Source organism: Nesoenas mayeri (assembly GCF_963082525.1).
Source record: "Nesoenas mayeri genome assembly, chromosome: 31".
NCBI lineage: Eukaryota > Metazoa > Chordata > Aves > Columbiformes > Columbidae > Nesoenas > Nesoenas mayeri.
In genome coordinates, this window is record NC_137567.1 from 108661 (window position 1) to 132531 (window position 23871).

Below are 23871 nucleotides of genomic sequence, written 5' to 3' on the forward strand. Positions count from 1 at the left end.
GGACATCTGGGTCCCCTAAGGGAACTCCTGGGTCCCCTATGAGAACTTGTGGGTCCCCTAAAGTGACACTTGGGTCCCCTAAAGTGACTCCTGGGTCCCCTGTAGGCACTCTTTGGTCCCCTAAGGGAACACCTGGGTCCCCTAAGGGAACTCCTGGGTCCCCTATGGGAACTCCTGGGTCCCTGAAGTGACATCTTGGTCCCCTAAGAGGATGCCTGAGTCCCCTAAAGTGACTCCTGGGTCCCCTGTGGGAACTCCTGGGTCCCCTGTGGGCACTCGTGGGTCCCCTAAAGTGACACTTGGGTCCCCTAAGGGAACACCTGGGTCCCATATGGGAACTCCTGGGTCCCTTAACAGAACATCTGGGCACCTGAAGTGACATCTGGGTCCCCTGTGGGCACTCCTGGGTCCCCTGTGGGCACTCTTGGGTCCCCTATGGGCACTCCTGGGTCCCTTGTGGGCACTCCTGGGTCCCCTATGGGCACTCGTGGGTCCCCTAAAGTGACACTTGAGTCCCCTAAGGGAACTCCTGGGTCCCCTATGGGCACTCCTGGGTCCCCTATGGGAACTCCTGGGTCCCTTAACAGGACATCTGGGCCCCTGAAGTGACATCTTGGTCCCCTAAAGTGATTCCTGGGTCCCCTAAAGTGACACCTGGGTCCCATAAGGGAACTCCTGGGTCCCCTAAAGTGACACTTGGGTCCCCTATGGGAACACCTGGGTCCCTTAACAGGACATCCGGGCCCCTGAAGTGACATCTTGGTCCCCTGTGGGCACTCCTGGGTCCCCTGTGGGCACTCCTGGGTCCCTTATGGGAACTCCTGGGTCCCTTAACAGGACATCTTGGTCCCCTAAAGGGGACACCTGGGTCCCCTGTGGGCACTCCTGGGTCCCCTGTGGGCACTCGTGAGTCCCCTGTGGGCACTCCTGGGTCCCCTATGGGAACTCCTGGGTCCCCTGTGGGCACTCCTGGGTCCCTTTCCCCCCACATCGGGAGGGTGAGGGGGGCTCAGCCGTGCGTGTCCCTGACGTGTCCCCGTGTCCCCGGTGTCCCCAGCGAGCCACCGCGCTGCCCGCGCGCCGCGCCGAGTACTTCGACAGCTCCGAGCCCGTGCAGAACCGCCTCTACAAGTCCCTCAAGGTCTGGGCCATGCTGGCCGACCTGGAGGAGAGCCTGGGGACCTTCCAGGTGGGTGACACCCCCGGGACCCCCCCATGGGGTCCCCAACACCCCCATGGGGTCACTGACACCCCCATGGGGTCCCCAACCCACCCTCAGTGTCACCAACCCACCCATGGGGTCACCAACCCACCCTGAGTGTCACCAACCTCCCCATGGGGTCCCCAACCCCACCCCAGGACCTGGGGACCTTCCAGGTGGGTGACACCCCCAGGACCCCCACATGGGGTCACCAGCACCCCCATGGGGTCACTGAGACCCCCATGGGGTCACTGACACCCCCATGGGGTCCCCAACCCACCCTGAGTGTCACCAACCTCCCCATGGGGTCACAACCCACCCCAGGGCCTGGGGACCTTGCAGGTGGGTGACACCCCTGGGACCCCCCCATGGGGTCACCGACACCTCCATGGGGTCACCGACACCCCCATGGGGTCCCCAACCCACCCTCAGTGTCACCAACCCACCCATGGGGTCACCAACCCACCCTGAGTGTCACCAACCCCACCATGGGGTCACCAACCCACCCCCAGGGTCTCCAACCCACCCCAGGGCCTGGGGACCTTCCAGGTGGGTGACACCCTCAGGACCCCGCAACGGGGTCAGCGACACCCCCATGGGGTCCCCAAGCCACCCTCAGTGTCACCAACCTCCCCATGGGGTCACCAACCCACCCTGAGTGTCAGCAATGTCCCATGGGGTCACCAACGCACGTCCAGAGCCTGGGGACTTTCCAGGTGGGTGACACCCCCAGGACCCCCACATGGGGTCACCAGCACCCCCATGGGGTCACTGACACCCCCATGGGGTCAGCGACACCCCCATGGGGTCCCCAACCCACCCTGAGTGTCACCAACCTCCTCATGGGGTCACCAACCCACTCCAGGGCCTGGGGACCTTCCAGGTGGGTGACACCCCCAGGACCCCACCATGGGGTCACCGACACCCTCATGGGGTCCCCAACCCCCCCCCATGGGGTCCCCAACCCACCCTGAGTGTCAACAATGTCCCCTGGGCTCACCAACCCCACCCCAGGGTCCCCAACCCCACCCCAGGGCCTGGGGACCTTCCAGGTGGGTGACACCCCCGGGACCCCCCCATGGGGTCCCCAACACCCCCATGGGGTCACTGACACCCCCATGGGGTCCCCAACCCACCCTGAGTGTCACCAACCCCACCATGGGGTCCCCAACCCACCCTGAGTGTCACCAACCCCACCATGGGGTCACCAACCCACCCCCAGGGTCTCCAACCCACCCCAGGGCCTGGGGACCTTCCAGGTGGGTGACACCCTCAGGACCCCGCAACGGGGTCAGCGACACCCCCATGGGGTCCCCAAGCCACCCTCAGTGTCACCAACCTCCCCATGGGGTCACCAACCCACCCTGAGTGTCAGCAATGTCCCATGGGGTCACCAACGCACGTCCAGAGCCTGGGGACTTTCCAGGTGGGTGACACCCCCAGGACCCCCCCATGGGGTCCCCAACACCCCCATGGGGTCAATGACACCCCCATGGGGTCACCAACCCCCCCATGGGGTCCCCAACCCACCCTGAGTGTCACCAACCTCCCCATGGGGTCCCCAACCCCACCCCAGGGCCTGGGGACCTTCCAGGTGGGTGACACCCCCAGGACCCCACCATGGGGTCACTGACACCCCCATGGGGTCCCCAACACCCCCATGGGGTCCCCAACCCACCCTGAGTGTCACCAACCTCCCCATGGGGTCCCCAACCCCACCCCAGGGCCTGGGGACCTTCCAGGTGGGTGACACCCCCAGGACCCCCCCATGGGGTCCCCAACACCCCCATGGGGTCACTGACACCCCCATGGGGTCCCCAACCCACCCTGAGTGTCACCAACCTCCCCATGGGGTCACCAACCCACCCCAGGGCCTGGGGACCTTGCAGGTGGGTGACACCCCTGGGACCCCCCCATGGGGTCACCGACACCCCCATGGGGTCACTGACACCCTCATGGGGTCACCAACCCCCCCATGGGGTCCCCAACCCACCCTGAGTGTCACCAACCTCCCCATGGGGTCACCAACCCCACCCCAGGGCCTGGGGACCTTCCAGGTGGGTGACACCCCCAAGACCCCCCCATGGGGTCCCCAACACCCCCATGGGGTCAATGACACCCCCATGGGGTCCCCAACCCACCCTGAGTGTCACCAACCTCCCCATGGGGTCACCAACCCCACCCCAGGGCCTGGGGACCTTCCAGGTGGGTGACACCCCTGGGACCCCCCCATGGGGTCCCCAACACCCCCATGGGGTCACTGACACCTCCATGGGGTCACCGACTCCCCGATGGGGTCCCCAACCCACCCTGAGTGTCACCAACCTCCCCATGGGGTCACCAACCCACCCCAGGGCCTGGGGACCTTCCAGGTGGGTGACACCCCTGGGACCCCCCCATGGGGTCCCCAACACCCCCATGGGGTCACTGACACCTCCATGGGGTCACCGACTCCCCCATGGGGTCCCCAACCCACCCTGAGTGTCAACAATGTCCCCATGGGGTCCCCAACCCCACCCCAGGGCCTGGGGACCTTCCAGGTGGGTGACACCCCCAGGACCCCACCATGGGGTCACTGACACCCCCATGGGGTCCCCAACACCCCCATGGGGTCACCGACACCTCCATGGGGTTCCCAACCCACCCTGAGTGTCACCAACCTCCCCATGGGGTCACCAACCCACCCCAGGGCCTGGGGACCTTCCAGGTGGGTGACACCCCTGGGACCCCCCCATGGGGTCCCCAACACCCCCATGGGGTCACCGACACCCCCATGGGGTCACTGATACCCCCATGGGGTCCCCAACCCACCCTGAGTGTCACCAACCTCCCCATGGTGTCCCCAACCCCTTTGTGGGTGCTGACACCCCATTTTCCCCAGTCCACCTGGTCGGCGTACGAGGGTGCTGACCCCTGGGGGTGCCCCATTTTTGGGTGCTGAGCCCAGGGGGTATTTGGGGTGCCCCATTGTTGGGTGCTGACCCCAGTTTGGGTGCCCCCCCAGTCCATGCAGTCGGTGTATGAGGGTGCTGACCCCTGGGTGTTTGGGGGTGCCTGGTTTTGGGTGCTGACCCCAGGGGGTGTTTGGGGTGTCTGTCATTGGGTGCTGACCCCAGGGGGTGTATGGGGTGCCCCATTGTTGGGTGCTGACCCTGGGGGGTGTATGGGGGTGTATTTTGGGGTGCTGACCCCCCGTATCCCCAGTCGACCCGTGCGGTGTACGAGGGTGCTGACCCCTGGGTATTTGGGGGTGCCTGGTTTTGGGTGCTGACCCCAGTTTTGGGTGCCCCCCCCGTCCACCTGGTCAGTGTATGAGGGTGCTGACCCCGGGGGGTGTTTGGGGTGCCCCATTGTTGGGTGCTGACCCCAGTTTTGGGTGCCCCCCCCAGTCCATGCAGTCAGTGTATGAGGGTGCTGAGCCCTGGGTGTCTGGGGGTGCCTGGTTTTGGGTGCTGACCCTGGGGGGGCGTTTGGGGTGTCTGTCATTGGGTGCTGACCCCAGGGGGTGTATGGGGTGCCCCATTGTTGGGTGCTGACCCCAGTTTTGGGTGCCCCCCCAGTCCATGTGGTTGGTGTATGAGGGTGCTGACCCCAGGGGCTGTATGAGGGTGTATGGGGGTGTATTTTGGGGTGCTGACCCCCCGTGTCCCCCCCAGTCGACCCGTGCGGTGTACGAGGGTGCTGACCCCTGGGTATTGGGGGTGTCTGTCTTTGGGTGCTGACCCCTGGGTGTTTGGGGTGCCTGGTTTTGGGTGCTGACCCCGGGGGGTGTCTGGGGGTGTATTTTGGGGTGCTGACCTCCGTGTCCCCCCCAGTCGACCCGTGCGGTGTACGAGGGTGCTGACCCCTGGGTATTTGGGGGTGCCTGGTTTTGGGTGCTGACCCCAGTTTTGGGTGCCCCCCCCGTCCATGCAGTCAGTGTATGAGGGTGCTGAGCCCTGGGTGTCTGGGGGTGCCTGGTTTTGGGTGCTGACCCTGGGGGGCGTTTGGGGTGTCTGTCATTGGGTGCTGACCCCGGGGGGTGTATGGGGTGCCCCATTGTTGGGTGCTGACCCTGGGAGGTGTATAGGGGTGCATTTTGGGTGCTGACCCCAGTTTTGGGTGCCCCCCCCGTCCACCTGGTCAGTGTATGAGGGTCCTGACCCCGGGGGGTGTTTGGGGTCCCCATTGTTGGGTGCTGACCCCAGTTTTGGGTGCCCCCCCAGTCCATGCAGTCAGTGTATGAGGGTGCTGAGCCCTGGGTGTCTGAGGGTGCCTGTTTTTGGGTGCTGAGCCCAGGGAGTGTTTGGGGTGCCCCATTGTTGGGTGCTGACCCCAGTTTTGGGTGCCCCCCCAGTCCATGCAGTCAGTGTATGAGGGTGCTGACCCCTGGGTATCTGGGGGTGCCTGGTTTTGGGTGCTGACCCTGGGGGGTGTTTGGGGTGTCTGTCATTGGGTGCTGACCCCGGGGGGTGTATGGGGTGCCCCATTGTTGGGTGCTGACCCCAGTTTTGGGTGCCCCCCCAGTCCATGTGGTTGGTGTATGAGGGTGCTGACCCCAGGGGCTGTATGAGGGTGTATGGGGGTGTATTTTGGGGTGCTGACCCCCCTGTCCCCCCCAGTCGACCCGTGCGGTGTACGAGGGTGCTGACCCCTGGGTATTGGGGGTGTCTGTCTTTGGGTGCTGATCCCTGGGTGTTTGGGGTGTCTGGTTTTGGGTGCTGACCCCGGGGGGTGTCTGGGGGTGTATTTTGGGGTGCTGACCCCCCCCGTGTCCCCCCCAGTCGACCCGTGCGGTGTACGAGCGCATCCTGGACCTGCGCATCGCCACCCCCCAGATCGTCATCAACTACGGGCTGTTCCTGGAGGAGCACGGCTACTTCGAGGACAGCTTCAAGGTGGGGACATGGGGACACTGCGGGGACATGGGGACACATGGGGACACATGGGGACACTGTGGTGACATTGGGACATGGGGACACTGCGGGGACATGGGGACACTGGGGACACATGGGGACACTGCGGGGACATTGGGACATGGGGACACTGCGGGGACATGGGGACATGGGGACACTGGGGGGACACGAGGATACTGGGGGACATAGGGACACTGCGGGGACATGGAGACACTGGGGGACATGGGGACACTGCGGGACATGGGGACACGGGGACACATGGGGACACTGCGGGGACACTGGGGACACGAGGACACATGGGGACATGAGGACACTGGGGACACGGGGACACTGGGGGACATGGGGACATGGGGACACTGGGGGACATGGGGGCACGGCGGGGACATGAGGACACTGCGGGTACACGGGGACACATGGGGACACGGGGACACTGGAGGACATGGAGACACTGGGGGACATGGGGACACTGCGGGACATGGGGACACATGGGGACATGGGGACACTGCGGGGACATGAGGACACTGCGGGGACACTGGGGACACAGGGACACATGGGGACATGGGGACACTGCGGGGACATGAGGACACTGGGGGGACATGGGGACACTGGGGACATGGGGACACTGGGGACATGGGGACACTGCGGGGACATGGGGACATGGCACTGTTGTGTTTCAGGCATGCAAGCGGGACATGGGGACACTGTGGTGACATTGGGACCCTGGGGACACATTGGGACACTATGGGGACACTGTGGGGACACTGGGGACATGAGGACACTGGAGACACGGGGACACTGGGGGACATGGGGACATGGGGACACTGGGGGACATGGGGACCCTGGGGACACATGGGGACACTGGGGGGACATGGGGACACTGCGGGGACATGGGGACACTGGGGACACGGGGACACATTGGGACATGGGGACACTGCGGGGACATGGGGACAGGGTGCTGTTGGTTGCAGGCATACGAGTGGGACATGGGGACACTGTGGTGACATTGAGACCCTGGGGACCCTGGGGACACATTGGGACACTATGGGGACACTGGGGACATGAGGACACTGGGGACATGGGGACACTGGGGGACATGGGGACATGGGGACACTGGGGGACATGGGGACCCTGGGGACACATGGGGACATGGGGACACATGGGGACATGGGAACACTGCGGGGACACTGGGGACATGGGGACACTGCGGGGACACAGGGACACTGGGGGACATGGGGACACTGCGGGGACACTGGGGACACTGGGGGACACGGGGACACATGGGGACATGGGGACACGGGGACATGGAGACACTGTGGGGACACATGGGGACATGGGGACACATGGGGACACTGGGGACATTGGGGACACTGTGGGGACACATGGGGACCCTGGGGACACTGTCACTGTGTTGCAGACGTACGAGTGGGACATGGGGACACTGTGGGGACACTGTTGCTGTGTTGCAGGCATACGAGTGGGACATGGGGACACTGTGGGGACATTGGGGACACTGTGGGGACACTGTCACTGTGTTGCAGGCATATGAGTGGGACGTGGGGACACTGTGGGGACATTGGGGACACTGTGGGGACACTGTCACTGTGTTGCAGGCATACGAGTGGGACATGGGGACATTGGGGGGACACTGTTGCTGTTGGTTGCAGGTGTACGAGCGGGACATGGGGACACATGGTGACACTGTGGGGACATTGGGGACACTGTGGGGACACTGGGGACACCGTGGGGACACTGTCACTGTGTTGCAGGCGTACGAGTGGGACATGGGGACATTGAGGGGACACTGTTGCTGTTGGTTGCAGGTGTACGAGCGGGACATGGGGACACATGGGGACACCGTGGGGACCCTGGGGACCTATGGGGACATTGTGGGGACACTGGGGACACTGTCACTGTGTTGCAAGCGTACGAGTGGGACATGGGGACATTGGGGGGACACTGTTGCTGTTGGTTGCAGGTGTACGAGCGGGACATGGGGACACTGGGGGGACATTGGGGACACTGTGGGGACACTGTCACTGTGTTGCAGGCATACGAGTGGGACATGGGGACACTGGGGGGACATTGTTGCTGTTGGTTGCAGGTGTACGAGCGGGACATGAGGATGCATGGGGACACATGGGGACACTGTGGGGACATTGGGGACACTGTGGGGACACTGTCACTGTGTTGCAGGCATACGAGTGTGACATGGGGACACTGTGGGGACATTGGGGACACTGTGGGGACACTGTCACTGTGTTGCAGGCATACGAGTGTGACATGGGGACATTGGGGGGACACTGTTGCTGTTGGTTGCAGGTGTACGAGCGGGACATGGGGACACTGGGGGGACCCTGGGGACACTGTCACTGTGTTGCAGGCGTACGAGCGGGACATGGGGACCCTGGGGACACTGTGGGGACATTGGGGACACTGTGGGGACACTGTCACTGTGTTGCAGGCGTACGAGTGGGACATGGGGACACTGTGGGGACCCTGGGGATACATGAGGACCCTGGGGACCCTGTGGGGACACTGTCACTGTGTTGCAGGCGTACGAGTGGGACATGGGGACACTGTGGGGACATGGGGACCCTGTCACTGTGTTGCAGGCGTACGAGTGGGACATGGGGACATTGGGGGGACACTGTTGCTGTTGGTTGCAGGTGTACGAGCGGGACATGGGGACACTGGGGGGACCCTGGGGACACTGTCACTGTGTTGCAGGCGTACGAGCGGGACATGGGGACTTTGGGGGACACTGTGGGGACATTGGGGACCCTGGGGACACTGTCACTGTGTTGCAGGCGTACGAGTGGGACATGGGGACACTGTGGGGACCCTGGGGATACATGAGGACCCTGGGGACCCTGTGGGGACACTGTCACTGTGTTGCAGGCGTACGAGTGGGACATGGGGACACTGTGGGGACATGGGGACCCTGTCACTGTGTTGCAGGCGTACGAGTGGGACATGGGGACATTGGGGGGACACTGTTGCTGTTGGTTGCAGGTGTACGAGCGGGACATGGGGACACTGGGGGGACCCTGGGGACCTATGGGGACACTGTGGGGACCCTGGGGACACTGTCACTGTGTTGCAGGCGTACGAGTGGGACATGGGGACATTGGGGGGACATTGTTGCTGTTGGTTGCAGGTGTACGAGCGGGACATGGGGACACATGGGGACACTAGGGGGACCCTGGGGACCTATGGGGACACTGTGGGGACACTGGGGACACTGTCACTGTGTTGCAGGTGTACGAGCGGGACATGGGGACCCTGGGGACACTGTGGGGACATTGGAGACACTGTGGGGACACTGTCACTGTGTTGCAGGCGTACGAGTGGGACATGGGGACATTGGGGGGACACTGTTGCTGTTGGTTGCAGGTGTACGAGCGGGACATGGGGATGCATGGGGAGCCATGGGGACACCGTGGGGACCCTGGGGACCTATGGGGACATTGTGGGGACACTGGGGACACTGTCACTGTGTTGCAGGCGTACGAGTGGGACATGGGGACATTGGGGGGACACTGTTGCTGTTGGTTGCAGGTGTACGAGCGGGACATGGGGATGCATGGGGACACCGTGGGGACCCTGGGGACCTATGGGGACATTGTGGGGACACCGTGGGGACACTGTCACTGTGTTGCAGGCGTACGAGCGCGGCATCGCGCTGTTCCGCTGGCCGCACGTGGCCGACGTGTGGCACACGTACCTCACCAAGTTCGTGGCGCGGTACGGCGGGCGCAAGCTGGAGCGGACGCGGGACCTGTTCGAACAGGCGCTGGACGGCTGCCCCCCCCGATACGCCAAGAGTACGGACATGGGGACATTGGGGGGACATGGGGACACTGGGGGGACATGGGGGCACCGGGGACATTGGGGTACTGGGGGACATAGGGACACCAGGGACATTGGGGACACCAGGGGGACAGGAGGGGTTCAGGCTGCTCCCCTGATACGCCAAGAGTACAGACACCGGGACATGGGGACACTGGGGGGACTTGGGGCCATGGGGACATTGGGGGCACTAGGGGGCCATGGGGACATTGGGGACACTAGGGGGACATTGGGGACACTGGGGGGACTTGAGGCCATGGGGACATTGGGGGCACTAGGGGGACATTGGGGACACTGGGGGCACTAGGGGGACATGGGGACATTGGGGACACTGGAGGGACTTGGGGCCATGGGGACATTGGGGGCACTAGGGGGCCATGGGGACATTGGGGACACTGGGGGGACTTGGGGCCATGGGGACACTGGGGACAGTAGGGGGACATTGGGGACACTGGGGGGACTTGGGGCCATGGGGACATTGGGGGCACTAGGGAGACATGGGGGCACTGGGGACACTAGGGGGACATTGGGGACACTGGGGGGACTTGGGGCCATGGAGACATTGGGGACACTAGGGGGACATTGGGGACACTGGGGGGACTTGGGGCCATGGGGACATTGGGGGCACTAGGGGGCCATGGGGACATTGGGGACACTAGGGGGACATTGGGGACACTGGAGGGACTTGGGGCCATGGGGACATTGGGGGCACTAGGGGGACATTGGGGACACTGGGGGGACTTGAGGCCATGGGGACATTGGGGGCACTAGGGGGACATGGGGACATTGGGGACATTAGGGACACTGGGGGGACAGGATGGGTTCAGGCTGTCCCCCTGATACACCAAGAGTGGGGACACTGGGGACATTGGGGGGACATGGGGACATTGGGGAGACATGGGGACACTGGGGGGATATGGGGACATTGCGGGGACATAGGGACACTGGGGGGACATGGGGGCACTGGGGACGTTGGGGTACTGGGGGACATAGGGACACCAGGGACATTGGGGACACCAGGGGGACAGGAGAGGTTCAGGCTTCCCCTCCGATACACCAAGAGTATGGACATGGGGACACTGGGGGGACATGGGGGCACTGGGGGGACATGGGGACATTGGGGGGACATAGGGACACCAGGGACGTTGGGGACACCAAGGGGACAGGAGGGGTTCAGGCTGCCCCCCCAATACACCAAGAGTACGGACACCGGGACATGGGGGGACATGGGGACACTGGGGGGACATGGGGACATTGGGGGGACATAGGGACACCAGGGGCGTTGGAGACACCAGGGGGACAGGAGGGGTTCAGGCTGCCCCCCCCGATACGCCAAGAGTACGGACATTGGGGACACTAGGGGGACATTAGGGGGGACATGGGGGCAGTGGGGGGACATGGGGGCACTGGGGACATTGAGGACACTTGGGGGACAGGAGGGGTTCAGGCTGCCCCCCTCGATACGCCAAGAGTACGGACATGGGGACATTGGGGGGACATGGGGACGTTGGGGGGACATGGGGGGACAGGGGGCACTGGAGACGTTGGGGGACATGGGGGACATAGGGACACCAGGGACATTGGGGACACCAGGGGGACAGGAGGGGTTCAGGCTGCCCCCCCGATGCACCAAGAGTACGGACACTGGGGGCACTAGGGGGCCATGGGGACACTGGGGACACTAGGAGGACATTGGGGACACTGGGGGGACTTGGGGCCATGGGGACACTGGGGACACTAGGAGGACATTGGGGACACTGGGGGGGCTTGGGGCCATGGGGACACTGGGGACACTAGGAGGACATTGGGGACACTGGGGGGGCTTGGGGCCATGGGGACATTGGGGGCACTAGGGGGACATTGGGGACACTGGGGGGACTTGGGGCCATGGGGACATTGGGGGCACTAGGGGGCCATGGGGACATTGGGGACACTAGGGGGACATTGGGGACACTGGAGGGACTTGGGGCCATGGGGACATTGGGGACACTAGGGGGACATTGGGGACACTGGGGGGACTTGAGGCCATGGGGACATTGGGGGCACTAGGGGGACATGGGGACATTGGGGACATTAGGGACACTGGGGGGACAGGATGGGTTCAGGCTGTCCCCCTGATACACCAAGAGTGGGGACACTGGGGACATTGGGGGGACATGGGGACATTGGGGAGACATGGGGACACTGGGGGGATATGGGGACATTGCGGGGACATAGGGACACTGGGGGGACATGGGGGCACTGGGGACGTTGGGGTACTGGGGGACATAGGGACACCAGGGACATTGGGGACACCAGGGGGACAGGAGAGGTTCAGGCTTCCCCTCCGATACACCAAGAGTATGGACATGGGGACACTGGGGGGACATGGGGGCACTGGGGGGACATGGGGACATTGGGGGGACATAGGGACACCAGGGACGTTGGGGACACCAAGGGGACAGGAGGGGTTCAGGCTGCCCCCCCAATACACCAAGAGTACGGACACCGGGACATGGGGGGACATGGGGACACTGGGGGGACATGGGGACATTGGGGGGACATAGGGACACCAGGGGCGTTGGAGACACCAGGGGGACAGGAGGGGTTCAGGCTGCCCCCCCCGATACGCCAAGAGTGTGGACATTGGGGACACTAGGGGGACATTAGGGGGGACATGGGGGCAGTGGGGGGACATGGGGGCACTGGGGACATTGAGGACACTTGGGGGACAGGAGGGGTTCAGGCTGCCCCCCTCGATACGCCAAGAGTACGGACATGGGGACATTGGGGGGACATGGGGACGTTGGGGGGACATGGGGGGACAGGGGGCACTGGAGACGTTGGGGGACATGGGGGACATAGGGACACCAGGGACATTGGGGACACCAGGGGGACAGGAGGGGTTCAGGCTGCCCCCCCGATGCACCAAGAGTACGGACACTGGGGGCACTAGGGGGCCATGGGGACACTGGGGACACTAGGAGGACATTGGGGACACTGGGGGGACTTGGGGCCATGGGGACACTGGGGACACTAGGGGGCCATGGGGACACTGGGGACACTAGGAGGACATTGGGGACACTGGGGGGACTTGGGGCCATGGGGACATTGGGGGCACTAGGGGGCCATGGGGACACTGGGGACACTAGGAGGACATTGGGGACACTGGGGGGACTTGGGGCCATGGGGACATTGGGGACACTAGGGGGACATTGGGGACACTGGGGGGACTTGGGGCCATGGGGACATTGGGGGCACTAGGGGGCCATGGGGACATTGGGGACACTAGGGGGACATGGGGGACACTGGGGACACTGGAGGAGCCGTTTGTCCTGCCCCATCACACCATGGCCATATACAGCCTATAGCACCCTTGGGACCCCCTGGGACCCCCATTACCCCCCCGTGCCCCCCCCCAAAAAGCAGATGCTGACCCCCCCTTGCCCCCCATTGATCTTCCTGCTGTACGCGGGGCTGGAGGAGCCGTTTGTCCTGCCCCATCACACCATGGCCATATACAACCTATAGCACCCTTGGGACCTCCTGGGACCCCCAGTACCCCCCATTACCCCACCATGACCCCCCCAATAAGTGGGTGCTGACCCCCCCTTGCCCCCCATTGATCTTCCTGCTGTACGTGGGGCTGGAGGAGCCGTTTGTCCTGCCCCATCACACCATGGCCATATACAGCCTATAGCACCCTTGGGACCCCCTGGGACCCCCATTACCCCCCTCAATAAGTGGGTGCTGACCCCCCCTTGCCCCCCATTGATCTTCCTGCTGTACGTGGGGCTGGAGGAGCCGTTTGTCCTGCCCCATCACACCATGGCCATATACAGCCTATAGCACCCTTGAGACCCCCTGGACCCCCATTACCCCCCATTACCCCACCTTGACCCCCCCAATAAGTGGGTGCTGACCCCCCCTTGCCCCCCATTGATCTTCCTGCTGTACGCGGGGCTGGAGGAGCCGTTTGTCCTGCCCCATCACACCATGGCCATATACAACCTATAGCACCCTTGAGACCCCCTGGGACCCCCATTACCCCCCTCAATAAGTGGGTGCTGACCCCCCCTTGCCCCCCAGCGATCTTCCTGCTGTACGTGGGGCTGGAGGAGCCGTTTGTCCTGACCCATCACACCATGGCCATATACAGCCTATAGCACCCTTGGGACCCCCTGGGACCCCCATTACCCCACCGTGCCCCCCCCAATAAGTGGGTGCTGACCTCCCCTTGCCCCCCATTGATCTTCCTGCTGTACGCGGGGCTGGAGGAGCCGTTTGTCCCGACCCATCACACCATGGCCATATACAACCTATAGCACCCTTGGGACCCCCTGGGACCCCCATTACCCCCCTCAATAAGTGGGTGCTGACCCCCCCTTGCCCCCCATTGATCTTCCTGCTGTACGTGGGGCTGGAGGAGCCATTTGTCCTGCCCCATCACACCATGGCCATATACAACCTATAGCACCCTTGGGACCCCCTGGGACCCCCATTACCCCCCCGTGCCCCCCCCCAAAAAGCGGGTGCTGACCCCCCCTTGCCCTCCATTGATCTTTCTGCTGTACGCGGGGCTGGAGGAGCCGTTTGTCCTGCCCCATCACACCATGGCCATATACAACCTATAGCACCCTTGAGACCCCCTGGACCCCCATTACCCCCCATTACCCCACCTTGACCCCCCCAATAAGTGGGTGCTGACCCCCCCTTGCCCCCCATTGATCTTCCTGCTGTACACGGTGGTGGAGGAGCCGTTTGTCCTGCCCCATCACACCATGGCCATATACAGCCTATAGCACCCTTGGGACCCCCTGGGACCCCCAGTACCCCCCATTACCCCACCGTGCCCCCCCCAATAAGTGGGTGCTGACCTCCCCTTGCCCCCCATTGATCTTCCTGCTGTACGTGGGGCTGGAGGAGCCGTTTGTCCTGCCCCATCACACCATGGCCATATACAGCCTATAGCACCCTTGGGACCCCCTGGGACCCCCATTACCCCCCCGTGCCCCCCCCCAAAAAGCGGGTGCTGACCCCCCCTTGCCCCCCATTGATCTTCCTGCTGTACGCGGGGCTGGAGGAGCCATTTGTCCTGCCCCATCACACCATGGCCATATACAGCCTATAGCACCCTTGGGACCCCCTGGGACCCCCATTACCCCCCTCAATAAGTGGGTGCTGACCCCCCCTTGCCCCCCATTGATCTTCCTGCTGTACGCGGGGCTGGAGGAGCCGTTTGTCCTGCCCCATCACACCATGGCCATATACAGCCTATAGCACCCTTGGGACCCCCTGGGACCCCCATTACCCCCCTCAATAAGTGGGTGCTGACCTCCCCTTGCCTCCCATTGATCTTCCTGCTGTACGTGGGGCTGGAGGAGCCGTTTGTCCTGCCCCATCACACCATGGCCATATACAGCCTATAGCACCCTTGGGACCCCCTGGGACCCCCATTAACCCCCTCAATAAGTGGGTGCTGACCCCCCCTTGCCCCCCATTGATCTTCCTGCTGTACGCGGGGCTGGAGGAGCCGTTTGTCCTGCCCCATCACACCATGGCCATATACAGCCTATAGCACCCTTGGGACCCCCTGGGACCCCCATTACCCCCCTCAATAAGTGGGTGCTGACCCCCCCTTGCCCCCCATTGATCTTCCTGCTGTACGCGGGGCTGGAGGAGCCGTTTGTCCCGACCCATCACACCATGGCCATATACAGCCTATAGCACCCTTGGGACCCCCATTACCCCCCTGTGACCCCCCCAATAAGCGGGTGCTGACCCCCCCATGGGTGCTGTTCCCCCCCCATTGATCTTCCTGCTGTACGCGGGGCTGGAGGAGCCGTTTGTCCTGCCCCATCACACCATGGCCATATACAGCCTATAGCACCCTTGGGACCCCCTGGGACCCCCATTACTCCCTCAATAAGTGGGTGCTGACCCCCCCTTGCCCCCCATTGATCTTCCTGCTGTACGCGGGGCTGGAGGAGCCGTTTGTCCTGCCCCATCACACCATGGCCATATACAACCTATAGCACCCTTGGGACCCCCTGGGACCCCCATTACCCCCCTCAATAAGTGGGTGCTGACCCCCCCTTGCCCCCCAGCGATCTTCCTGCTGTACGCGGGGCTGGAGGAGCCGTTTGTCCTGCCCCATCACACCATGGCCATATACAGCCTATAGCACCCTTGGGACCCCCTGGGACCCCCATTACCCCCCTCAATAAGTGAGTGCTGACCCCCCCTTGCCCCCCATTGATCTTCCTGCTGTACGTGGGGCTGGAGGAGCCGTTTGTCCTGCCCCATCACACCATGGCCATATACAACCTATAGCACCCTTGAGACCCCCTGGACCCCCATTACCCCCCATTACCCCACCTTGACCCCCCCAATAAGTGGGTGCTGACCCCCCCTTGCCCCCCATTGATCTTCCTGCTGTACACGGTGGTGGAGGAGCCGTTTGTCCTGCCCCATCACACCATGGCCATATACAACCTATAGCACCCTTGGGACCCCCTGAGACCCCCATTACCCCCCTCAATAAGTGGGTGCTGACCCCCCCTTGCCCCCCAGCGATCTTCCTGCTGTACGCGGGGCTGGAGGAGCCGTTTGTCCTGCCCCATCACACCATGGCCATATACAGCCTATAGCACCCTTGGGACCTCCTGGGACCCCCATTACCCCCCATTACCCCACCGTGCCCCCCCCAATAAGTGGGTGCTGACCTCCCCTTGCCCCCCATTGATCTTCCTGCTGTACGCGGGGCTGGAGGAGCCGTTTGTCCTGCCCCATCACACCATGGCCATATACAACCTATAGCACCCTTGGGACCCCCTGGGACCCCCATTACCCCCCTCAATAAGTGGGTGCTGACCCCCCCTTGCCCCCCATTGATCTTCCTGCTGTACACGGGGCTGGAGGAGCCGTTTGTCCTGCCCCATCACACCATGGCCATATACAGCCTATAGCACCCTTGGGACCCCCTGGGACCCCCAGTACCCCCCATTACCCCACCGTGCCCCCCCCAATAAGTGGGTGCTGACCTCCCCTTGCCCCCCATTGATCTTCCTGCTGTACGCGGGGCTGGAGGAGCCGTTTGTCCTGCCCCATCACACCATGGCCATATACAGCCTATAGCACCCTTGGGACCCCCTGAGACCCCCATTACCCCCCTCAATAAGTGGGTGCTGACCCCCCCTTGCCCCCCATTGATCTTCCTGCTGTACGTGGGGCTGGAGGAGCCATTTGTCCTGCCCCATCACACCATGGCCATATACAGCCTATAGCACCCTTGGGACCCCTGGGACCCCCATTACCCCCCATTACCCCCCATTACCCCACCATTACCCCCCTCAATAAGTGGGTGCTGACCTCCCCTTGCCTCCCATTGATCTTCCTGCTGTACGTGGGGCTGGAGGAGCCGTTTGTCCTGCCCCATCACACCATGGCCATATACAGCCTATAGCACCCTTGGGACCCCCTGGGACCCCCATTACCCCCCTCAATAAGTGGGTGCTGACCCCCCCTTGCCCCCCAGCGATCTTCCTGCTGTACGCGGGGCTGGAGGAGCGCTTCGGGCTGGCCCGGCACGCCATGGCCGTGTACGACCGCGCCACGCGCGCGGTGCTGCCGGAGCAGCAGAGCGACATGTTCAACATCTACATCCGCCGCGCCGCCGAGCTCTACGGCGTCACGCACACACGGCCCATCTACCAGAAGGCCATCGAGGTGGGGACACGGGGGGCTTGGGGACATTGCGGGGTTGGGGACATCTTGGGGGGTTGGGGACATCTTGGGGGGTTGGGGACATGGGGGTACTGGGGGACATGGGGACATCACGGGGGTTGGGGACATGGGGATACTGGGGGGCATGGGGATACTGGGGGACATGGGGATACTGGGGGGCATGGGGACAGCAGGGGGCTTGGGGACATCCCATGGGCTTGGGGACATCATGTGGGCTTGGGGACATGGTGATACTGGGGGACATGGGGATACTGGGGGGCTTAGGGACATCGTGTGGGCTTGGGGACATGGGGACAGCGGGGAATTGGGGACATCATGTGGGCTTGGGGACATGGTGATACTGGGGGACATGGGGACATGGTGATACTGGGGGACATGGGGATACTGGGGGACATGGGGATACTGGGGGGCTTGGGGACATCGTGTGGGCTTGGGGACATGGGGACAGCGGGGAATTGGGGACATCATGTGGGCTTGGGGACATGGGGATACTGGGGGACATGGGGACATCATGTGGGCTTGGGGACATGGGGACATCCTGTGTGCTTGGGGACATCCTGTGGGTTTAGGGACGTGGGGATACTGGGGCACATGGGGACAGCAGGGGGCTTGGGGACACAGGGGTACTGGGGGGCTTGGGGACATCATGTGGGCTTGGGGACATGGGGTTACTGGGGGACATGGGGACATCATGTGGGCTTGGGGACGTGGCGATACTGGGGGACATGGGGACATCGTATGGGCTTGGGGACATCATGTGGGCTTGGGGACATGGGGATACTGGGGGACATGGGGACATCATGTGGGCTTGGGGACATGGGGATACTGGGGGACATGGGGACACCATGTGGGCTTGGGGACATCATGTGGGCTTGGGGACATCATGTGGGCTTGGGGACGTGGCAATACTGGGGGGCTTGGGGACATCATGTGGGCTTGGGGACATCATGTGGGCTTGGGGACATTATGTGGACTTGGGGACATCATGTGGGCTTGGGGACATGGGGATACTGGGGGACATGAGGACATCATGTGGGCTTGGGGATATCATGTGGGCTTGGGGACATGGGGTACTGGGGGACATGGGGACACCATGTGGGCTTGGGGACATGGGGGTACTGGGAGGCTTGGGGACATCGTGTGGGCTTGGGGACATGGGGATACTGAGGGGCATGGGGACAGCAGGGGCCTTGGGGACATCCTATGGGCTTGGGGACATCATGTGGGCTTGGGGACATGGGGATACTGGGGGACATGGGGACATCATGTGGTCTTGGGGACATCATGTGGTCTTGAGGACATCCCGTGGGCTTGGGGACATGGGGATACTGGGGGGCTTGGGGACATCCTGTGGGCTTGGGGACATGGGGATACTGGGGGGCTTGGGGACAGCTGCTGTCACTATGAGGTCACCACTGTCACCCTGTGGTCACCACTGTCCCCTTGTGGTCACTCCTGTCACCCTACGGGCACCATTGTCCCCTGTGGGTGCTGCTGTCACCCTATGGGCACCACTGTCCCCTGTGGGTGCTACTGTCACCCTGTGCATGCTGTTGTCCCCATATGGTCACCACTGTTCCCTGTGGGTGCTGTTGTCACCCTGTGGTCACCACTGTCCCCCTATGGGCACCACTGTCACCTATGGGCACCACTGTCCCGTGTGGGTGCTGTTGTCCCCATATGGTCACCACTATCCCCATATGGTCACCACTGTCTCCTATGGGTGCTGTTGTCACCCTATGGGCACCACTGTCCCCTGTGGGTGCCCCTGTCACCCTATGGTCACCACTGTCCCCATATGGTCACCACTGTCCCCATATGGTCACCACTATCATACTGTGGGTGCTGCTGTCACCCTATGGGCACTGCTGTCCCCATATGGTCACCACTGTCCCCTTTCTGGTCACCACTGTCACCCTATGGTCACCACTGTCCCCTGTGGGTGCTCTTGTCACCCTGTGGTCACCACTGTCCCCCTGTGGGTGCTGCTGTCCCCATATGGTCACCACTGTCACCCTATGGGCACTGCTGTCCCCTGTGGGTGCTGCTGTCACCCTGTGGTCCCCACTGTCCCCATATGGTCACCACTGTCCCCATGTGTTCACCATTGTCCCCTGTGGGTGCTGTTGTCCCCATATGGTCACCACTGTCCCCTGTGGGTGCTGTTGTCACCCTGTGGTCACCACTGTCACCCTGTGGGCACCATTGTCCCCCTGTGGGTGCTGCTGTCACCCTATGGGCACCACTGTCCCCTGTGGGTGCTACTGTCACCCTGTGCGTGCTGTTGTCCCCATATGGTCACCACTATCATACTGTGGGTGCTGCTGTCACCCTATGGGCACTGCTGTCCCCATATGGTCACCACTGTCACCCTGTGGTCACCACTGTCACCCTGTGGGCACCATTGTCCCCCTGTGGGTGCTGCTGTCACCCTATGGGCACCACTGTCCCCTGTGGGTGCTACTGTCACCCTGTGCGTGCTGTTGTCCCCATATGGTCACCACTGTCACCCTGTGGGTGCTGCTGTCACCCTATGGGCACTGCTGTCCCCATATGGTCACCACTGTCCCCTTGTGGTCACCGCTGTCACCCTATGGGGCACCATTGTCCCCCTGTGGGTGCTGCTGTCCCCATGTGATCATTGCTGTCACCCTATGGGCACCACTGTCCCCCTGTGGTCACCACTGTCCCCATGTGTTCACCATTGTCCCCTGTGGGTGCTGTTGTCCCCATATGGTCACCACTGTCCCCTGTGGGTGCTGTTGTCACCCTGTGGTCACCACTGTCCCCATGTGGTCACCACTGTCCCCTGTGGGTGCTACTGTCACCCTATGGGCACTGCTGTCCCCATATGGGTGCTACTGTCACCCTGTGTGTGCTGTTGTCCCCATATGGTCACCACTGTCCCCATATGGTCACCACTATCATGCTGTGGGTGCTGCTGTCACCCTATGGGCACTGCTGTCCCCATATGGTCACCACTGTCCCCTGTGGGTGCTACTGTCACCCTGTGCGTGCTGTTGTCCCCATATGGTCACCACTGTCACCCTGTGGGTGCTGTTGTCACCCTCTGGTCACCATTGTCACCCTATGGTCACCACTGTCCCCTATGGGTGCTGTTGTCACTCTCTGGTCACCATTGTCACCCTATGGTCACCACTGTCACCCTATGGGCACTGCTGTCCCCATGTGGGTGCTGCTGTCACCCTATGGGCACCACTGTCACCCTATGGGCACTGCTGTCCCCATGTGGGTGCTGCTGTCACCCTGTGTGTGCTGTTGTCCCCATATGGTCACCATTGTCACCCTATGGTCACCACTGTCACCCTATGGGTACCACTGTCCCCTGTGGGTGCTGCTGTCACCCTCTGGTCACCATTGTCACCCTATGGTCACCACTGTCACCCTATGGGCACTGCTGTCCCCATGTGGGTGCTGCTGTCACCCTGTGGGTGCTGTTGTCACTCTCTGGTCACCACTGTCCCCATGTGGTCACCACTGTCACCCTACGGGTACCACTGTCCCCTGTGGGTGCTACTGTCACCCTGTGCGTGCTGTTGTCCCCATATGGTCACCACTGTCCCTATATGGTCACCACTATCATGCTGTGGGTGCTGCTGTCCCCCGTGTCACCATGTCCCCCGTGTCACCGTGTCCCCGTGCGGCAGGTGCTGGGTGACGACGCGGCGCGGGAGCTGTGCCTGCGCTTCGCCGACATGGAGTGCAAGCTGGGCGAGGTGGATCGGGCCCGCGCCATCTACACCTACTGCGCCCAGATCTGCGACCCCCGCGTGAGCACCCACGGGTGGGGGCACCCACGGGTGGGGGGGGGCACCCATGGGTGGGGGGTGATGGGGGGACATGGGGGGAACACGAGCTGGGTGAGGTGGATCGGGCCCGCGCCATCTACACCTACTGCGCCCAGATCTGCGACCCCCGCGTGAGCACCCACGGATGGGGGCACCCAAGGGTGGGGGGGGGGGGGCACCCATGGGTGGGGGGGACACCCAAGGCTGGGGGGACACAAGCTGGGCGAGGTGGATCGGGCCCGCACCATCTACACCTAAAGCACCCAGATCTGCGACCCCCGCGTGAGCACCCACGGGTGGGGGCACCCACGGGTGGGGGGGCATCCAAGGGTGGGGGGCATGTCCCCTCATGTCCCCATGTCCCCATGTCCCTGTTGTCCCTGTTGTCCCCAGATCACGGGCACGTTCTGGCAGCCGTGGGTGTCCCCATGTCCCCTCATCTCCCATGTCCCCATGTCCCCTCATGTCCCCATGTCCCCCAATGTCCCCATGTCCCCCAATGTCCCCATGTCCCCTGATGTCCCCATGTCCCCTCACGTCCCCTGTTGTCCCCAGATCACGGGCGCGTTCTGGCAGACGTGGGTGTCCCCATGTCCCCTGATGTCCCCATGTCCCCCAAAGTCCCCGTGTCCCCCGCTGTCCCCATGTCCTGGATGTCCCCATGTCCCCCAGTGTCCCCATGTCCCCTGATGTCCCCATGTCCCCCTCACGTCCCCTGTTGTCCCCGTTGTCCCCAGATCACGGGCGCGTTCTGGCAGCCGTGGGTGTCCCCATGTCCCCTCATGTCCCCATGTCCCCCAATTTCTCCATGTCCCTGATGTCCCCATGTCCCCTCATGTCCCCATGTCCCCCGCTGTCCCCATGTCCCCTGATGTCCCCTGTCCCCTCACGTCCCCCAATGTCCCCATGTCCCAGATGTCCCATGTCCCCTCATGTCCCCCGTTGTCCCCAGATCACGGGCGCGTTCTGGCAGCCGTGGGTGTCCCCATGTCCCCCGATGTCCCCATGTCCCCCAATGTCCCCATGTCCCCTGATGTCCCCATGTCCCCCAATGTCCCCATGTTCCCTCATGTCCCCATGTCCCCTGATGTCCTTATGTCCCCTCACGTCCCCCGATGTCCTCAAGTCCCCTCATGTCCACATGTCCCCTCATGTCCCCCGCTGTCCCCATGTCCCCCAATGTCCCCATGTCCCCCAATGTCCCCATGTCCCCCGATGTCCCCATGTCCCCTCATGTCCCCATGTCCCCTCATGTCCCCATGTCCCCCAATGTCCCCATGTCCCCCGATGTCCCCATGTCCCCTGATGTCCCCATGTCCCCTCATATCCCCCGTTGTCCCCAGATCACGGGCGCGTTCTGGCAGCCGTGGGTGTCCCCATGTCCCCTGATGTCCCATGTCCCCTCATGTCCCCATGTCTCCTCATGTCCCCATGTCCCCCATGTGTCCCCATGTCCCCCGATGTCCCCATGTCCCCCAATGTCCCCATGTCCCCTGATGTCCCCATGTCCCCCCATGTCCCCATGTCCCCTCACGTCTCCCGTTGTCCCCGTTGTCCCCAGATCACAGGCGCGTTCTGGCAGACGTGGGTGTCCCCATGTCCCCTGATGTCCCATGTCCCCTCATGTCCCCATGTCCCCTCACGTCCCCCGTTGTCCCCTGTTGTCCCCAGATCACGGGCGTGTTCTGGCAGCCATGGGTGTCCCCATGTCCCCCGCTGTCCCCATGTCCCCCAATGTCCCCATGTCCCCCGATGTCCCCATGTCCCCCAATGTCCCCATGTCCCCTGATGTCCCCATGTCCCCTCATGTCCCCATGTCCCCCAATGTCCCCATGTCCCCCGATGTCCCCATGTCCCCTCATGTCCCCATGTCCCCCAATGTCCCCATGTCCCCTCATGTCCCCATGTCTCCCAATGTCCCCATGTCCCCCGATGTCCCCATGTCTCCCAATGTCCCCATGTCCCCTGATGTCCCCATGTCCCCCAATGTCCCCATGTCCCCCAGTGTCCCCATGTCCCCTCATGTCCCCATGTCCCCTCGTGTCCCCATGTCCCATATGTCCCCATGTCCCCTGATGTCCCCATGTCCCCTCATGTCCCCTGTTGTCCCCGTTGTCCCCAGATCACGGGCGCGTTCTGGCAGACGTGGGTGTCCCCATGTCACCTCATGTCCCCCAATGTCCCCATGTCCCCTGATCTCCCCTCATGTCTCATGTCCCCTGATGTCCCCATGTCTCCTTATGTCCCCTCATGTCCCCATATCCCCTGTTGTCCCTGTTGTCCCCAGATCATGCGTGCGTTCTGGCAGCCATGGGTGTCCCCATGTCCCCTCATGTCCCCATGTCCCCCAATGTCCCCTCATGTCCCCTGATGTCCCCATGTCCCCCATGTG

The 23871-nt window shown here is 63.1% G+C and overlaps 1 protein-coding gene across 1 annotated transcript in view; it reads left to right on the plus strand.

Annotated features, from left to right (window-relative positions):
* XAB2 (XPA binding protein 2) overlaps positions 1–23871 on the plus strand; it is a gene marked incomplete at both ends in the record, with an annotated part of 104677 nt that overhangs the window by 34407 nt on the left and 46399 nt on the right. The window contains 5 exon segments of the mRNA XM_080361301.1: positions 1058–1189; positions 5965–6078; positions 9758–9920; positions 17462–17652; positions 21339–21461. Of these exon segments, the coding sequence (XP_080217427.1) occupies positions 1058–1189; positions 5965–6078; positions 9758–9920; positions 17462–17652; positions 21339–21461 (723 nt within the window).